Consider the following 17,146-nt stretch of genomic DNA (forward strand, 5'->3'; position numbering starts at 1 on the left):
ACTGCTCCATGATGGATATTTTATTTGATAATATTATTACATAACAATATTAACATTATATTAGATTGTCTGCTAAATAATATTTAATTACGTTAAAATAGTTAAACTCTCACCATAAAAAATATGGTAGAAAACAATGTTGTATTTAGTTTAAAGGTATAGTTTAAAACTCTAGATATGTATTGGGGGTCCCCAGATTTCCTTGGGCCCTAAGCGGCTACTACCTCGCTTAAGCAATAATTATTGTTCATACTAAATAGTCTCATCCTGGATGCTAAATTGCTAATGGCTAATACAATTTTGATAAACATTAATCTTGCAAGGAACTCGATGTAATTTGTCGTTGAAACCTCTAAAATATGTTTGTTTGTCGTCAGTATTTTATTTTAACACCTAATAAGTGTTGAACTGCTGCTCTCTAGTGGCTTCATATGTCGAACAGCCTTCATAACTTTCGTTTCCTCAGTATCGAAAACATTTTATCTGGGCACCAGCCTCTCGTGCGCTTCATGGCCGTAAGTGTGTTTTAATTTCGTTTCTCACTGACCCTTTACGTTACCTTAATAAAATTATTCTTCGCCGAAACACTTCACTGAGTGTATAGTTAAAAACGAGGGAATTTGCTACGGAAAGATGCTGATATCTCCTGGTGTTAGCTGTCAATGCAAACAACAAGTGACTTTTTCGACCTTCTGTGGTCGTTTAACTGTTAAAATGTAAACTGTGTCCTGTCATAAATTGACTTACTGTATTTCTGTTTCTCACATATGATTTAATGTCAGTTAGACTGCATTATAGGCAAGTCCTTCCTTATGCTATCAAAATGTAAAGCTGTCTTATTGTTGATATAACACTAACAATATCGATAACAACCTTAAATACCATTTAATTTTACCATTTTTAATATTATTGCTTATATTAATGATTAACACAAATCTCGCATCTCGTGTCAGTTTTAGAGCCATCACTTTTTACATCTGAATGAATGAATAATAACTAAAAAACTGTAAATAATCTGCTGACTAAATATTATCTTTAAAGTTATTTTGTGTGCTACTCTATTAATTAGCATCCCTCAATGTCTAGTCTTGAAATAAAATTAAAAATTAAGATAACTGCAAATAATCCCCAAGTTTAAAAACACCCAATGTATTCAAGTGTTATTCGCATTTTGTTCCCTCTCACCAAGCAATTTTGAGTTTAATAGACATCTAATAGACGTCTAAACATCGATGTCTTATCTTATTAACTACTAGTAAATACTTATCTATTACTATTCTTCAAATAGATCAGACAAGACTTCACATGCCCTGTAAAAATGCTGGCATCCACATAATTGATTTGTGTTGGGGCTACATGAAGGAATTTAGTTAATTTATTAAGCTTTACAGATTGAAGTGGGTTGAACATAAAACAATAAATATTTTGCAATAATCCTCAAGAATTGTGTTGTTCCAGCTTATTTTAAATAAGTAATTTAAACAAACAGCAAATGTCATCTTTTGAGTGTGTAGTCAATTATTCCTGTGTACAAGATGACTAGTCTTGTTTTGAGCTATTCGCCGCCCAAATTAGCCTCGTTTAGTCAGGCCATATGTCTAGATGTCTAATAGACGTATTGTAAACATGCAACGGATCTCATGTCAGTTTTTGAGCCACAGATCTATCACTTTTCATATCTGAATGAATGAATATAATAACTAAACAAACAGTAAATAATAATATTTACAATAATATTTAATAATTATTTTACTGAATAAATATCATCTTTTAAGTTATTTTGCGTGCTACTCTATTAATTAACATCCTTCAATGTCTAGTTTTGCATGTTAAGAAACAAAATGACCTCTTAAATCTGAATGGCAGGTTTTAAAACTACATTTTGACAATAAAACTCTTTCACAATGTCATTAAAATAAAATTAAAAAGTAAGTTACCTGCCAAGTTTAAAATACACCCAATTGATTCAAGTGTCATTTACATTTTGTTTCCTCTCACCAAGCAATTTAGCGTTTAATATACCTTTATTAGATGTTTAAACATGAATCGCTTGGCTTATTTACTACTAGTAAATTACTTATTTATTACTGTTCATCAAATAGATCAGTCAGACTTCACATCCACTGTAAAAAATGTTGGGTTTCACTAGGGCTGCTCGATTTTAGGAAAAATCATAATCACAATTATTTTGGTCATAATTGTAATCACGATTATTCAAAACGATTATCTCTTATAGTCAGAATTATTCGCCCTCCTGTGAATTTTTTTAAAAATAAATATTTCCCAAATGATGTTTAGAGCTAGGAATTTTAACAGTATTTCCTATAATATTTTTTCTTCTGGAGAAAGGCTTATTTGTTTTATTTTGGCTAGAATAAAAGCAGGTTTGAATATTTTGAAACCTATTTTAAGGTCAATATTATTAGCCCCCTTAAGCAATGTATATTTCTGATTGTCTGCAGAAGAAACTACTGTTATACAATGACTTGCAGAATTACCCTAATTAAGCCTTTGAATCGCGCTTTAATCTGAATGCTTGTATTTTGAAAAATATCTAGTCAAACATTATTTACTGTCATTATAGCAAAGATAAAAGAAATCAGTTATTAGAAATGAGTTATTAAAACTATTATGTTCAGAAATGAAAATAACATAAACATAAAAGAAATAACATCTAGTGAAAGAAGTGTAAAATAACAGCAAATGTGCTGCAGTTTATTACAAGGTTTTTGTAACGTAATATCTAACACCAACCCAGACAATATAGCACTGTAAACTATTAGAAACGTCAATAAAAGTCACTTTTTCAGACTCTTCAAGGTTTAAAGTTGTCTGATGAAATATCATGGTCCTGTAATGCAATCATTAATAAAAACATGCATCACAGAATACAGAAAACAGCTAATTTGCAGATATTTTTTACAGTGTAGCCATGAATCTTACATCTTGTACTTGTGATTGCAGAGACACTGAAAAACAGTCCTTAATCTGATCAAAAATGAGTCAAGGATTTAAATTTGGTGGATCTTCAAGCTGTGACATTCCTGTAGCAGCAGCAGCTCCAGCTTCTGGTGTAAGTTTTGCCTTCAAAAAACCTGAAACAGTGGCTCCAAGCCCTGTTTTAGGCAGCAGCTTCACACCTGCATCTGTCAGCACTTCTTCTTCAGTCTCCTCTGCCGTCAGCAGCTCTGCTCATACACCTGAAACTGTGACAGCGCCTCAGTTCTCTCTAGGTAAGATACACAACAACCCTAACAACCTCACAGAAACCTTAATAGGGCTTATGATGTGCATTGTTATTATAGCATGTCCTCTGTGGTTTATTTATAATGTGAGGAAGATGTAAAAAGCATCATCATTTAAAAGCAGCAGGACATTTTCTGTCACCATTTTGACTCTTGATATGGCGATACCGTGATGGTGTCCATTGGTGGTTGAAGGTTTACTGTGTGTTCAGTCTTTTTCAGTACACAAAGTAATTAGCGTAAATTCACTTACTATATGATAGGGCCTCAAGTTTTAGGGTGATAACTGGTCATTTATATATTACTCTTCTACTCTTCACTTTAACTCTTATTTTTTATTTACTCTCATTCATGTGGGTGCTCATGTTGCCCAGGACGAACAAGTCGGCCGAATACACGGAGTCCACGCTTACACTCTCGCCAGTCACTAGACAGAGGTAATTGACTGATACTTTTAGATGTATCCAATTAATTTAGAGATAATTTAGGGTAGAGATACTAAAATCCCTATGCAAAACACTTAAATATTTACTCTACAGCTGTAGCCATATAGCCCAGACCGGTTACTCACTGAAGCTAAGCAGCGCTGAGCCTGGTCAATACCTGGATGGGAGACCACATGGCAAAACTATGTTGCTATTAGAAGTGGTGTTAGTGAGGCCAGCAGGGGGTGCTCAATCTGCTGTCTGTGTGAGTCCTAATGCCCCAGTAAAGTGAAGGGGATACTATACTGTCAGTGAGTGCTGTCTTTTGGATTTCCGGAAAGGTCTGCATGTGTGAATGGGAAAATTTGAAAATTCCGGTAAATTTGTTCTGGCAATGAGAAGTTGTAACATTACCGGTAATTTGCAGCGCTGACATGAGACGTCTACTCCAGCCAATCAGAACACTCAGCACATTCCCATCCGCACTGTTTATGAAACTAAAAGCCTTTGAATATTTTTCCAGACACATTTAGCTGCTGGATGTTAAGTCAGATAATGTTTCTGTTTCTTCTTAATGCCAGCTGTGTAAAAAATTATCGATAAAATTATGAAAAACCGCTGTTTGTTTACCTTTACTGCTTGACGTGTGTACAAGTAAAGCAGCCGGTGAGCACCAGCACAGAGACATATATTATGAACATCTCGACATGCGAAAGTGTCCCTCCATATGTTTTCATATAAGTTGTTAACTTACCCATCCACATCATTTGTAATGTAGTCAAGTGTGTGTACATTTAGCTGTGGTTCGCGTTCCTTTGGATGTCTCACAAAGCAGCCTCATAAATGATAAAGCTTTAAATAAAAGAGAAATCGCTGGACCCCTTCTACACAAAACATAAACGTTGGACCCCTTCTATGTTTATAAATACAAGCGCTGTCGTTTAGAGCTCATTTCTGGTTAATGATGTCAGAATTTACTGGTATTTTGGAATGGATGTGTGAATCGTCTTTTCCGGAAAAGTTCTGTAACGTCCTTGCCTGTGTGAACAACTTTTTTATGAATTAACCGGTAAAGTCCTTCCAGAAATTTTCCGGATATTTACTGGTATCACTGTGTAAAAGGGGCTACTACCAGCTTCACTCCAGTAGCTGGTGTGTGGTGAGCACACTGGTGCCAATTTTCTAAAAATACACAATGAATCTAATTAAAGCACAGATGAAAATAATAGATTCTTAAAAATGAAATCAACAGTGCTTAATGGTTTATGATGGAGTCTAACACTGGGTATAGAAATTCAATAATCAAATGTAATTTGATTTCTTGTGCATTTCTTGTGCCCAAATGGTTTAAATCAGGGGCGCCCAAACCTTTATTATGAAGGGCCAACAATCAAATACCATTGAGAGCAGTAGGCCGAAGATAAATATACTAAACTATTTTACATTAAAGTTGCCATGGGTAATTTCTTAATTTATGTAATAATATTTAAAAATGAATAGAAAACGTCACTTTGAATCGTATTAACTACTGCAGTGTAACCTTTTAATGATAACTTACTGCAATAAAAACATTAACAATCCTATTTGTAACACAGTGGAGTTCAATGCTGAATACACTAGTCTTTGATTCGTCAGGTGATAGTATGAACATTTTAAAGGGTCACTAAACACCAGAACAGATTTTTTGAGCTGTTGACAGTCATATATGTGTCCCACGCTGCTAAAAACTAATAGGACACTTATATTTCACAAAAAAAAAAGTGAAAAATGGTTGTTTTTTGCGTTTTATCGAGCAAATTCGTTCTTTCAGTTTGAAAAGAAATTTAGAAGATGCCTCACGGCCATGAGATCCTTGTGTAAAGTTCAGCGTGAAGACTGTACCGGCGGGTACAAAGTGACGTCATTGAGTTTATAATAATTCAAGAGAAAGGAATTGTGAATGAGGTGCAACTTTTGAAAACACTATCGGTTGGGTTTAGGGAAGGGGGTGCGTGGGTCAGTCGACAGCAAGGCCTGGTTGGCTGAAAAGTACATTGCGCCCTCTGTTGGATTTATACGAGAAGAGGACGTGCAAGAGAAATTTGAGATCATCTGGTGGATTTGCAAAAACCAAAAACTTGCAAAAAGCAGACATACCTCCGTTTGTGTATTTTGTTGTCCCCAGAAATGTAGACCTGGGTACGTGTTCGCAATGAGTCTGGGTTGCAAATAACATTTGAGAGCTCACCCCCTGTGGGAAAGGTCATTTAAATAGAGGACACCGGCAGGGGACAAACCACAAGCAGTTGCAAAAGACGTTAGAAGTTGCAAAAGAAGTTACACAGTCTTTGTTGGGATCATGTCTATCCTTATGGGAATGAGGATCACATTAGAATCATATCAGGGTTTCAAGAAAGTGTAAAGCATTAATTTTTTGGCCCAATAATGCTTTGTTTGCATATCTAGTATTTACTCTTCTACTACATGCATGAATCAAGGAGCGAGGCCAAGGTTTCTCTAAGGCAAGTCATTTTTAGATTCGCAGACTGGTAGACAGCACCCTCTAGTGGACTTGTCATCTGAAATGTGCAATGAAATATAGCCGGAGGAATGTATTTATCATTTTGCAAAAATAGTAGACTGAAGCACATTTATTTACTCCTATATTTAACAATTGTCAAAAGAAATTTCTTAATTAATTTATTATATAGTCCTGGTGTCCACTTAATAACCACTGATTTTCATTCTTAAGCTTTTGCCATGCTGGAAAATGAGTGGAGAAAAATGGAGTGGGGTGAAGAGTAAGTAGATACACCACTTTTACACTGGAACACTTTAGGTCACAGTTCACATTATTAACTACTGGCTTATTACCTGTCTATTATTACTGTAACATATTAACTGTTCATTAGTATGATCTTATTCTGCATCCCTAATCCTACCAAAACCTAAACCCAACTTTTACCTTACTAACTATTAATAAACAGCTAATTAGGAGTTTATCAAGCGAGTAGTGTTAGTTTTAATTGTTAAATAGCGTAAATTGTGACCTAAACGAAAGCATTTCCAGGATTTTTGGTAACATTGCAGTCCAACAGTGTTTAATGCTGACTTTAACTGTGTGTTTGTAGAGCGAGAGAGAAACTGCTGGAGTCCGTCCGGTCATTTAAACCAGCCAGCGAGAGTGTTTCTGAAGCCAGGATCCTGCTGATTGGTCCAGTCGGTGCTGGAAAGTCCAGTTTCATCAGTTCGGTCCAGTCTGTTTTCTCTGGACGGGTCATCAACAGAGCCATGGTGGGCTCATCGTCTTCTACCAGCTTCACCAAAAAGGTATACATAACTATAACTGGGGAAAAGCTGTAATGAAACTGAATATGGAGCCGACAGACAGGTCAAAAACAGAGAGTTGAGCAACAGTACGGGATCTTTTTTTGTACTTCAAAATGCGCCACAGATTCTCAATTGGAGACAGGTCAGGACTGCAGACAAGCCAGTCTAGTCAAGGTCAAATTTATTGTCTCCCTTAGGAGAGATTTGTTGTTAGAAAAAAAGGTTCTGCTGTACATAGACACCCTCAAGACAACATATTACAAAGTTGAAATCAGAATCATTCACCCTCCTGTGAATTTTCTTTTCTTTGTCAAATATTTCCTAAATGATGTTTAACAGAGCACGGAATTTTTCACAGTATATCCTATAATATTTTTTCTTCTGGCGAAAGTCTGATTTGTTTTATTTAGACTAGAATAATGGATTAAGAACCATTTTAAGGTCCAGAATATTAGCTTAAGCAATATTTTATTAGATCGTCCACAAAACAAACCACTGTTCAAGAGTTCAAACTTAGCCCATGATTTATAAAAAACTTGTTTGGCATGCTGTCCCAGGAGAGAGCCCTGAGCTCAAGGGATCCTCAAGTCCAGGGCTCCCTCCATTTTGCGGGGCAAGAGGAGACTGAGCTCAGGTTGATCTCAAAACTCCCCCGCTGCTGAGGCTAAGGTGAACTTTCCAAGAGCAAGACATCTAGGAAAAGAGACTTAGGTTGATTTTGTCTGTAATATAGAGCATATTTGGACGGTGGGAGGAAACAGGGGAACCCATGGGGAAAACCACACAGACACAGGGAGAACATGCAAACTCCGCACAGAAAAACCAGATGGTCTACAGAGGAGCCAGAGCCATTGGTATTCTTGCTGTGAGGAAACAGTGCTAGTCACTGGGCCACCATGCCGCTCATTTTGGATAAAGGTGGAAGAAGGGGAGGAGGGGGTTTCTTCTAGCCGAAGATAGTTGTAGAAAGGAAATGAGGATATAAATAGAAACTTAGGATCTTTTGATTGGAGGATTGTGATTAGCTAATGTGGGCCAGCAGGGTCAATCATGAGCGTGTGCTACTCTCGAAATTAGTTTCAAGAGTTCCCACTTAGATATGCTTGGCGTATAAAGCAGGTTTGGCATGCTGTTCCGAAAGAGAACCCTGAGCTCGGAGATATTTGAGCCCAGGGCTCCCGCCCGGTCGATAGGCAAATCAGGAGATCCAAGATCAGGTAGGTCTCGAGAGCTCCCCCTTTAGAAAAGGGAGGAAAAGGAGGAGATGGGGTGGAAGGGGGGGTTCTTCCAAATGAAGATAAAACAGTAGGGAGAAAATGATCCATTTATAGTAAACTAGGATCACTCTGATTGGATTATTACTGATTACAGATGAGTGGCCAGACGTGCTCAATCATATCACGTGCTCCTCTCGAAATTAGTTTATGAAACTTCACTTAAATTTAAACTTCACTTACACAATGACTTGCCTAATTGATTCTCTGCTGTTTCGTGTTTTCCAGCTGCGTTCGTTCAACATTACAGGGTCTGGAGAAAAGGCAGATGAAGCCACTGCTCTGGTGTTGTGTGATGTTATGGGTGTTGGAGAAGGTGAAAGCACAGGACTGACTCTACACGACGCTCTGTCTGTGATTAAAGGACACACGCCAGAGGGACACCAGGTACAATTCACTCATGCACGTTCATTTACAATATATTTATTTATTATTTTTTATAAGCTACTTGTATAACTCTACACACCATGACTGAGGGTGCAGTAACATTTAATTTATTATATAATTTTTCAAGGCACACCTAACAAATTTTTACTGTAACAAATCTTTTTTTATTTCAGAATTTTTTCTTTAGAGCTGTAAATCAGTTTTTCTCTGATCAATGTTGACATATTTCCATATTTCCAGAGCTATTAAATTGGCTATACAGTTCAGTTTCTGCATTATTCCATTAAACTCAGTTTTGTTTCTGCAGTTCAGTCCTGATCAGCCCGTCGGATCAGACACTGAGGGCTTCATAAGAAGTCCCAGAACCAAAGATAAAGTGCACTGTGTGGTGTTTGTGGTGGACGGATCCAAAGTGGGTTCATACGCAAAAAGCTTCGGAGCGACCTTCCAGCATTTAAGAGAACACAGTAGCAGCTTAGGTGAGTCGGCTTTGAGTTATCAGTCATAACATTACTTTTGTTTCCTGACTTGTTAATTCATAAAGTGCCATCTAATGTCGGGAGTGATTTTGCATGCTCAATCTGCTCATCGCCAATGAAAATAGCTTGGTTATAAATCCAGAAAAATGTCTCGAAAGATTAGCTAGAGCGAAAAAATCTATTTATTAATTATTAATTATCATTAAAACATTGTCAGCCAATCAGAATCCAGCAGTCTTTGAAGAGCACTTAAAGCGACAGATGACAAATGTGGAGTGCACAACTAAAATAAACGCAGTGTTGTCGTTCACTGGTGCGGATAATAATATATTTATTGTTATCATTATGATTTTTGGTGAGAAAAGGTGTTTGACAGCCGCACCATCAGCACTGGTGCCCCCCAGGGATGTGTTCTCTCTCCACTGCTCTTCTCCCTGTACACCAACAACTGCACCGCAAAAGACCCCTCCACCAGGCTCCTTAAGTTTGCAGACGACACAACTGTTATCGGCCTCATCCAGAACGATGACGAGTCTGCATAAAGACAGGAGGTGGAGCTGCTGGCGTTATGGTGCAGATACAACAACCTGGAGCTGAACACGCTCATAACAGTGGAGATGATAGTGGACTTCAGGAGAAAGTCCTCCTGCACTCGCCCCACTCACCATCATGAACAGCACTGTGGCTGCAGTAGAGTCATTCAGGTTCCTGGGCACCACCATCTCTCGGGATCTGAAGTGGGACACTCATATAGACTCTGTTGTGAAGAAAGCCCAGCAGAGACTGTACTTCCTTCGTCAGCTGAGGAAGTTCAACCTGCCACAGGAGCTGCTCGTACAGTTCTACTCAGCTGTCATCCAATCCATCCTCTGCACTTCAGTCACCGTCTGGTTCGGCTCAGCTGCCAAAACCAACCTCCGTAGACTACAGTGAATAGTCCGGACTGCTGAACGAATCACTGGCACTACCCTTCCTACACTTCAAGAACTGTACTCTTCCAGATTGAGTAAAAGGGCTCGCAAAATCACTCTGGACACCTGGTAAGCGCAAAAAAGGAACGGCGTCACACCGCCCCGCAGCGTTCGTTTAAAAAAACGACGTCGATGCGTTCAAGCTAAATATCTGAACCCAACTTGATTCATTTATTCGACTCTTGAGAATCGATAATAGTTTTAAACACGGTGCACTTTCAGATTATATTATATTATATTATATTATATTATATTATATTATATTATATTATATTATATTATATTATATTAGATTAGATTAGATTAGATTAGATTAGATTAGATTAGAGAAACTGCTACATAAAAAACACCATCAATAATGTCTGATTTTCAGGTGTGCACCAAGTGGCATTAGTGACCCATGCTGACCAAGTCTGTAAAGCAACAGGAAGTGACATCAGCCAGGTTTACAGGAGCTTGACTCTTCAGCAGACAGTAGGTCACACTTCATTCATGATAATGTTTCGTTTTGATCGGGTTTGCGTAGTATTAAAGGGATCGTTCACCCATAAATGAAAACGTCCTCCTCATTTCCTGACACTCTAGTGGTTTTATGAGTTTCTTTTTTCTGTTGGACACAAAGGAAGATAATCTGAAGAAAGCTGGAAAAAGCAGCCATTGACATCCTAGTACTTGTGACTAGAAGGGCATCTGCTGAAATAATTGGTGGTTCATTCCGCTGTGGCAACCTCTGAAATAGAGACTAAGCCGAATGAAAAAGAATTTTAAAATGTTGTGGTTTTCAGCGAATGCTAATAATGTTACGTTTGTGCGCTGAGCAGTGATATTTTACATGTGTTTCAGATTTCTATCCCTGTTTCAAAAACAAATATTTGTTGCTTATTTATTATTCATAGTTATATTTTGATATTTCAAACAATTCTGCTGCTTAATATCTTATTGTCAGCATGTTTATGTTCTGATTTCATAATGTGAATATACAGTAATAGGAGTACAACACTTATAATAGGAGTTTTACTGTTTAAAAACACACTTTGTTTTGCATTTAAGGCTTAAAATGTCATATTTAAGGATCATTGAACTCGGTATGTGGCCTATATATTAAGTATACTTCATGCACATAATGAAACTCCCCTTTATATGCAAATACTTCCCTCTTTCCACATGCGACACAGCTGGAATCACCTCTTTTCCTAGCTTTTTTTGAATGAGAGGTGTGAAAACTCCCTGCTGAGACCTGCATGATCAATTTCCCTCGAGGGAACAAGGGAAGGGAAGTTTGTGAGTGCTGACTGGAATGCAGCCTTCGAAGGGCTCTTCTAAAAAGCAGGATTTTGAAGCATGAACTGATTAAACCCATGATCCTTTGCGCGGGGAAGATGTTTGGTGCGACTGAATGTGTTCCATTCAGAAGGGCTCATCCCTAATGTTCTAATCCCTCCACAGGGACCCTCAGTAGTGATCAGGGCGTAAAGATGAGCCCTTCTGAATGGAATAATAAATAAACTGAACTGAACTGAGGAATAAGAGTCTTTCCTAGAGAAAAAGAATTAAAGAAAAAAGCTTTTGTGGTTAAAAAAGTGCATCATTTATTGATCTCTAAAATGCTACTAATGTATGTTACAGTGAAATATATATTCAGCAAATGTCTGCTATTTTAGATTAAAATTCAAGCAGTTTTATTCAGTTTTGTTGCTAATTATTTCATCAAACCTACAAAATAATCTAGACAACTTGTGAAGTACTGTCGTGATACTTTCTAAGATGTCTACTTTTTGCCCTCTCATATTTGACACTTGAATTTTATCTGAAGACAGGAAAAAGATTTCTGCGTTGGCCGGGAATCGAACCCGGGTCAACTGCTTGGAAGGCAGCTATGCTCACCACTATACCACCAACGCTTGATGCTAGCTGGCAGCACAGAGCTTACCAGATAGAAGAGAAACTACACTTCTTATAACCTAAATTTAGCAAAACTCTCTTTGTTCAGTGAGGATCATCCAGTGCTAGCCCTCAAATAAGTGTTTTTTTTATAAAGAAAAGGACTCATTTCTTCTTCAGGTCAGACTTTTATTCCTCATCTGGGATCGTTTAGAGCTCTTTGAAGCTGCACCGAAACTGCAGTTTGTAAAATATACAAAGGTTTTTCTCAAAAACCTTAATTTATTTTCAACTGAAAGGGAGAGTTCACCCAAAAATGAAAATCTGCCATCATTTACTGACCCTTCACATGTTCTGTTAAAGTTTCTTTCTTCTGTTGAACACAGAAGAAGATATTCTGAAGAATGTTGGAAACCTGTAACCATTGACTTCCATAGTATTTGTTTTTCCAGGTCAGTGGATTTACAGGTTTCCAACATTCTTCAAAATATCCTTTTTTGTGCTCAACAGAAGAAAGAAACTCATCAATAATAATAATAATAATAATGATGATGATGATAATGATGATAATAATAATAATGATGATGATGATAATAATGATGATGATAATGATGATGATGATGATGATGATAATAATGATGATGATGATAATAATGATGATGATGATGTATTATTATAATAATAATGATGATGATGATGATGATGATGATGATAATAATGATGATGATGATAATAATGATGATGATGATGATGTATTATTATAATAATAATAATAATAATGATGATGATGATGATAATAATGATGATGATGATAATGATGATGATGATGATAATGATGATAATAATGATGATGATAATGATGATGATGATGATGATAATAATGATGATGATACTGATGATGATGATAATGATGATGATGATGATAATAATAATAATAATAATGATGATGATGATGATGATGATAATAATGATGATGATGATGATAATAATGATGATGATGATGATGATAATAATAATAATAATGATGATGATGATGATGATAATGATGATGGTGATGATAATAATAATAATAATAATAAGTTTGATTTGTAATGTGTCTTGGAGCAACACAGTGGCGCAGTAGGTAGTGCTGTTGCCTCACAGCAAGAAGGTTGCTAGTTCGAGTCTTGGCTGGGTCAGTTGGTGTTTCTGTGTGGAGTTCGCATGTTCTCTCCGTGTTCGCGTGGGTTTCCTCTGGGTGCTCCGGTTCCCCCACAAGTCCAAAGACATGTGGTACAGGTTAATTGGGTAGGCTAAATTGTCCGTAGTGAATGTGTTTCCCAGTGATGGGTTGCAGCTGGAAGGGCATCTGCTGCATAAAACAAATGCTGGATGAGTTGGCGGTTCATTCTGCTGTGGCGACCCCAGATTAATAAAGAGACTAAGCTGAAAAGAAAATTAATAAATGAATGTGATGTGTCTTTCTTACACTCAAGGCACTACGGTGGTACAAAAATTAAACTTCTTTTAATTTAAAAATTAAATTAATAAATAAAATAAAAAATTAAAATTCTTATTCCATAAGAGCGATCACAATGACAACACAATACTCACAACTATACAATTATAACTTAAACGCTTCGCTAAAATGATATGTTTGTATGGTTGTAAAGGTGGTGACACGGTGGCTCAGTAGGTAGAGCTGTCACCTCAAAGCAAAAAGATTGCTGGTTTGAGTCCCGGGTGGGTCAGTTGTCATTTCTGTGTGGAGTATGCATGTTCTTCCCGTGTTGGTTTCCTCTGGGTTCACCGTGGAAGTGAAATAATCATGTAATAGCGTATGTGAATGAGACACGTCATGATGTCTGCAGTGATTTTCCCATGATCCTCTGTGTCTTCTCTGATCTGCAGATGGAGAAAGCCGGAGCTCTGCTGGGAATGGCCACGTCCTACATCGTCCCTGTGAAAAACTACAGCTCTGAGCTGGATGTGGATGAAAACACTGATGTTCTGCTGCTCAGAGCCGTAGATCACATCCTGCAATACGCCAATCTCTACTTTCTAGACAACAGCGATTAAAGCGCTTCAGATAACACACACACACACACAAATTGCAATGGGTGATATGCATAGGAAGGGATTTTCAGCCACCGATAAGCTAACGGGGAAAGTTTTATGTGACTATTTTCAATTTCATACGGTTTCTTTTACAGCACCGATAATGTAATTTAATTAATATATAATCAGTTTAATGGACTTCAGCATTCATTAGCTGTTCAAGTGTAAAATGGGATGAAAGTCAGGAGCAGCAGGTTGGTGCAGATACTCCATTAAATATACAGGCGTAAGATAAACATGGCGTAGGACAATGTAATTTAATGCAAAGCTTCTTGTCCGCTCTGAGACCCACTTTACAGTATATTGCATCTCAATTAGTCAGGGAAGATCATTGATTTTTAAAGAAACCAGATCTTAAACGTGGAGATTTTGGCATGACACAGTTCACAGGAAGTGCTTGAGCTGGCTGGCTGAAAATTAAAAGTCCCTGTGCTTGAGATTCCCATGATGGATTCATTCATTCCAGGTTTGTTCCATTTCAATTTCTTAATGCCAAAGCTTGTAATTCTTTGCTAATATATATATATATATTATTTTATACAACATTTATACTGTTGAATTGTGTGAGAGTTTATCATGAGCTAAATCTTTATGTTTGATCTCAGGTTTTTTTAGGGCATGTTCTCTGTGCTTGGTTAAAGGGGTAGTTCACCCCAAAATGAATATTTAGTCACTATTTACTCTCCTTCGAGTGGTCCTTTTGGAGTTTTTTATTTCGTTACACACAAGAAGATATTCTGAAGAATTTTACAAACTGGGGGCAGCACGGTGGCTCAGTGGGTAGCACAATTGCCTGACAGAAAGAAGGTCGCTGGTTCGAGCCACGGCTGGATCAGTTAGCGTTTATATGAGTTTGCATGTTCTCCCTGTGTTCATGTAGGTTTTCTCCAGGTGCTCCGGTTTCCCCCACAAGTCCAAAAACATGTGGTATAGGTGAATTGGGTAGGCTAAATTGTCCGTTATGTGTGTGAATGAGTGGGTATGGATGTTTTCCAGTACTGGGTTGGAGCTGGAAAGGCGTCCGCTGTGTAAAATATATGCTGGATAAGTTGGTGGTTCATTCTGCTGTGGTGACCCTAGATTAATAAAGGGACTAAGCCGAAAAGAAAATTACTGAATATTAGAAACCGGTAACCATTGACTTCCACAGTATGCAAAAGAAATACTATGGAAGTCAGTAGTTACAAGTTTCCAACATTTTTCAAAATATCTTCTTTTGTTTTCAACAGAAGAAAAATAACCTTAGAAAAGTTAGTAAAGCGTGAAGGCTGGCTGAGTAAATGGAGTAAATGAAGATAGTTTCAGTTTTGTGTGAACTGACCCTTTCATGTGACTTAGTCTACACTAATCTGGATACATTTAAAAGCAACTCCATGTCCACACTATTGTTTTCAATACATTCATTAGTCCAGACTAAAACAGATGAAAACGATTTTGTTTATGTACTGCACATGTGCAGAGGTTTAAGACGTTTTTACCTGCATCACATCAGCCTGCCATTTATTTACTTTCCATCTCTTTGAAATGTCACAGCTAAATGTTGTCAACTGTGGCCTGCTTCAGCCGCTGAACAACAGCTCCTAGGGAATACTCTGTGTCTTTAAAAAGAGAGGCAATGTGGAGCATCTACAAACACAATAATCTTTAATAAAGCTGTCAAAAGAGACAGCAAAACATCTGATGTACAATGTCGTCCACCATGTTAGTGAATTGGTCACATGACTGGATCACATGACTAAAATGTGTCATCATTTTTAAAAGCCTCTGTTTTTACAGTCCACAAAAACATGCGCTTTCGTTTCCTAAAAACACCATGGCTGCGTTCGAAACCACCTACTACTCAGTAGGTACTGCATTTGTATTTAAACGTACTACTCGGTCGTTAGAAAAGTACATTCTATACAGTATAAATGTGAGCAGTATGAATGGAATTCAGACATACTACATCTGCCATTTTGTCATGGTCACATGACTTACCCGCGTCAGTTGCGCCGCTTCACTCCCATTCATGAATTCGCTCGCGGAGCATCATGGGATAGCACAGCGTGCATGGGATGCGCACTTCAGAATCTCGCCGGAAGTAGTAGGTCATCCGGGTACTTCTACATACATACATCCGGACATACTACTCGGCTCGCATACTGATTTTAGCGTACTATATAGTATGGAAGTATACCGTTTCGGACGCAGCCCATCTCATTGTGGACGAAAGGCCGAAACGGAGAGAAAATGTTTTCGTTTTTAAACAAAAAGCTTTAGTGTGGACATGGCCTTTACCAAAGATTCTAGAATACACAAGACGTGTCACTCGTATAGTTTTGAAAAGGGAAAATGGTCATATGGCGAATGAACTAGTACAAAAGCCAATGAAGCCCCGCCTACTAGTACAGGAGCCAATCAGCGATTGATATAGACTGATGATTCTCCGGGGGAGGGGCTTGAACCACACATGTGTTTCTGCAGATTTTTTTCTAGCGCTTTGGGTTTTAGAAAAGCGCATTATAAATAAAATGTATTATTATTATTATTGTTATTATTTTGTGTGATTCAAACATTTAAAAATGAAACTTATGAGACAGTTGTTGTTTTAATTTTATTGGTGATTTCCTAATAAGAAATTTAATCGTAAGCTTGGAAAGCAATTTTGAAGAATTTGATGTTTCCCCATTCAAACAGAATGCCTAAACCGTTTCAGAGATGGCTGCCGAGTGAAATGACTTGCCTTATAGGGACTTTGCCTTAACTTACACATTTATGTGGCGAGATAAATGAAAATGTTTAACTAGCTAAAAAATGGTTTGTAACATTCTGTCTACATTTCATGCTTTAGCTGAACATCTCCAATGCATGGAACTCTTCTGGGTTTTACTTGTGTTTACTGATGGTTTTACTGTGTTTCTGGGTTTTACTTGTGTTTACTGATGTGGAATGGGTGTATCATTATGTCTGGTTAGAGTTTCTGTACTGCATAATCTACCCAAATGATATTAAAACCAAATATAAACAATGTATGAGACTTCTTTTAAACTACGGACAATAAAAGATTTTGCCTTTTACGTTTTATACTTTCTCTGCAAG

General features: G+C 37.4%; 1 protein-coding gene and 1 non-coding gene across 2 annotated transcripts; one reads left to right on the forward strand and one right to left on the reverse strand.

Annotated features, from left to right (window-relative positions):
- Window positions 1–467: 467 nt before the first annotated feature.
- Window positions 468–17,097, forward strand: ifi44g (interferon induced protein 44g). Its single transcript, XM_056448111.1, has 8 exons — window positions 468–515; window positions 2,965–3,233; window positions 6,402–6,450; window positions 6,781–6,979; window positions 8,482–8,640; window positions 8,948–9,119; window positions 10,464–10,564; window positions 13,862–17,097. Exons 2-8 carry the CDS (start codon window positions 2,999–3,001, stop codon window positions 14,027–14,029), a joined length of 1,083 nt encoding a protein of 360 aa, XP_056304086.1. The 5' UTR covers window positions 468–515; window positions 2,965–2,998; the 3' UTR covers window positions 14,030–17,097.
- Window positions 11,920–11,991, reverse strand: trnag-ucc (transfer RNA glycine (anticodon UCC)). The gene has a single exon. It is a non-coding gene; the product is annotated as a tRNA-Gly (tRNA).
- Window positions 17,098–17,146: the final 49 nt, after the last annotated feature.

The sequence above is a fragment of the Danio aesculapii genome, chromosome 22 (assembly GCF_903798145.1).
Source record: "Danio aesculapii chromosome 22, fDanAes4.1, whole genome shotgun sequence".
NCBI classification, from domain to species: Eukaryota; Metazoa; Chordata; class Actinopteri; order Cypriniformes; family Danionidae; genus Danio; species Danio aesculapii.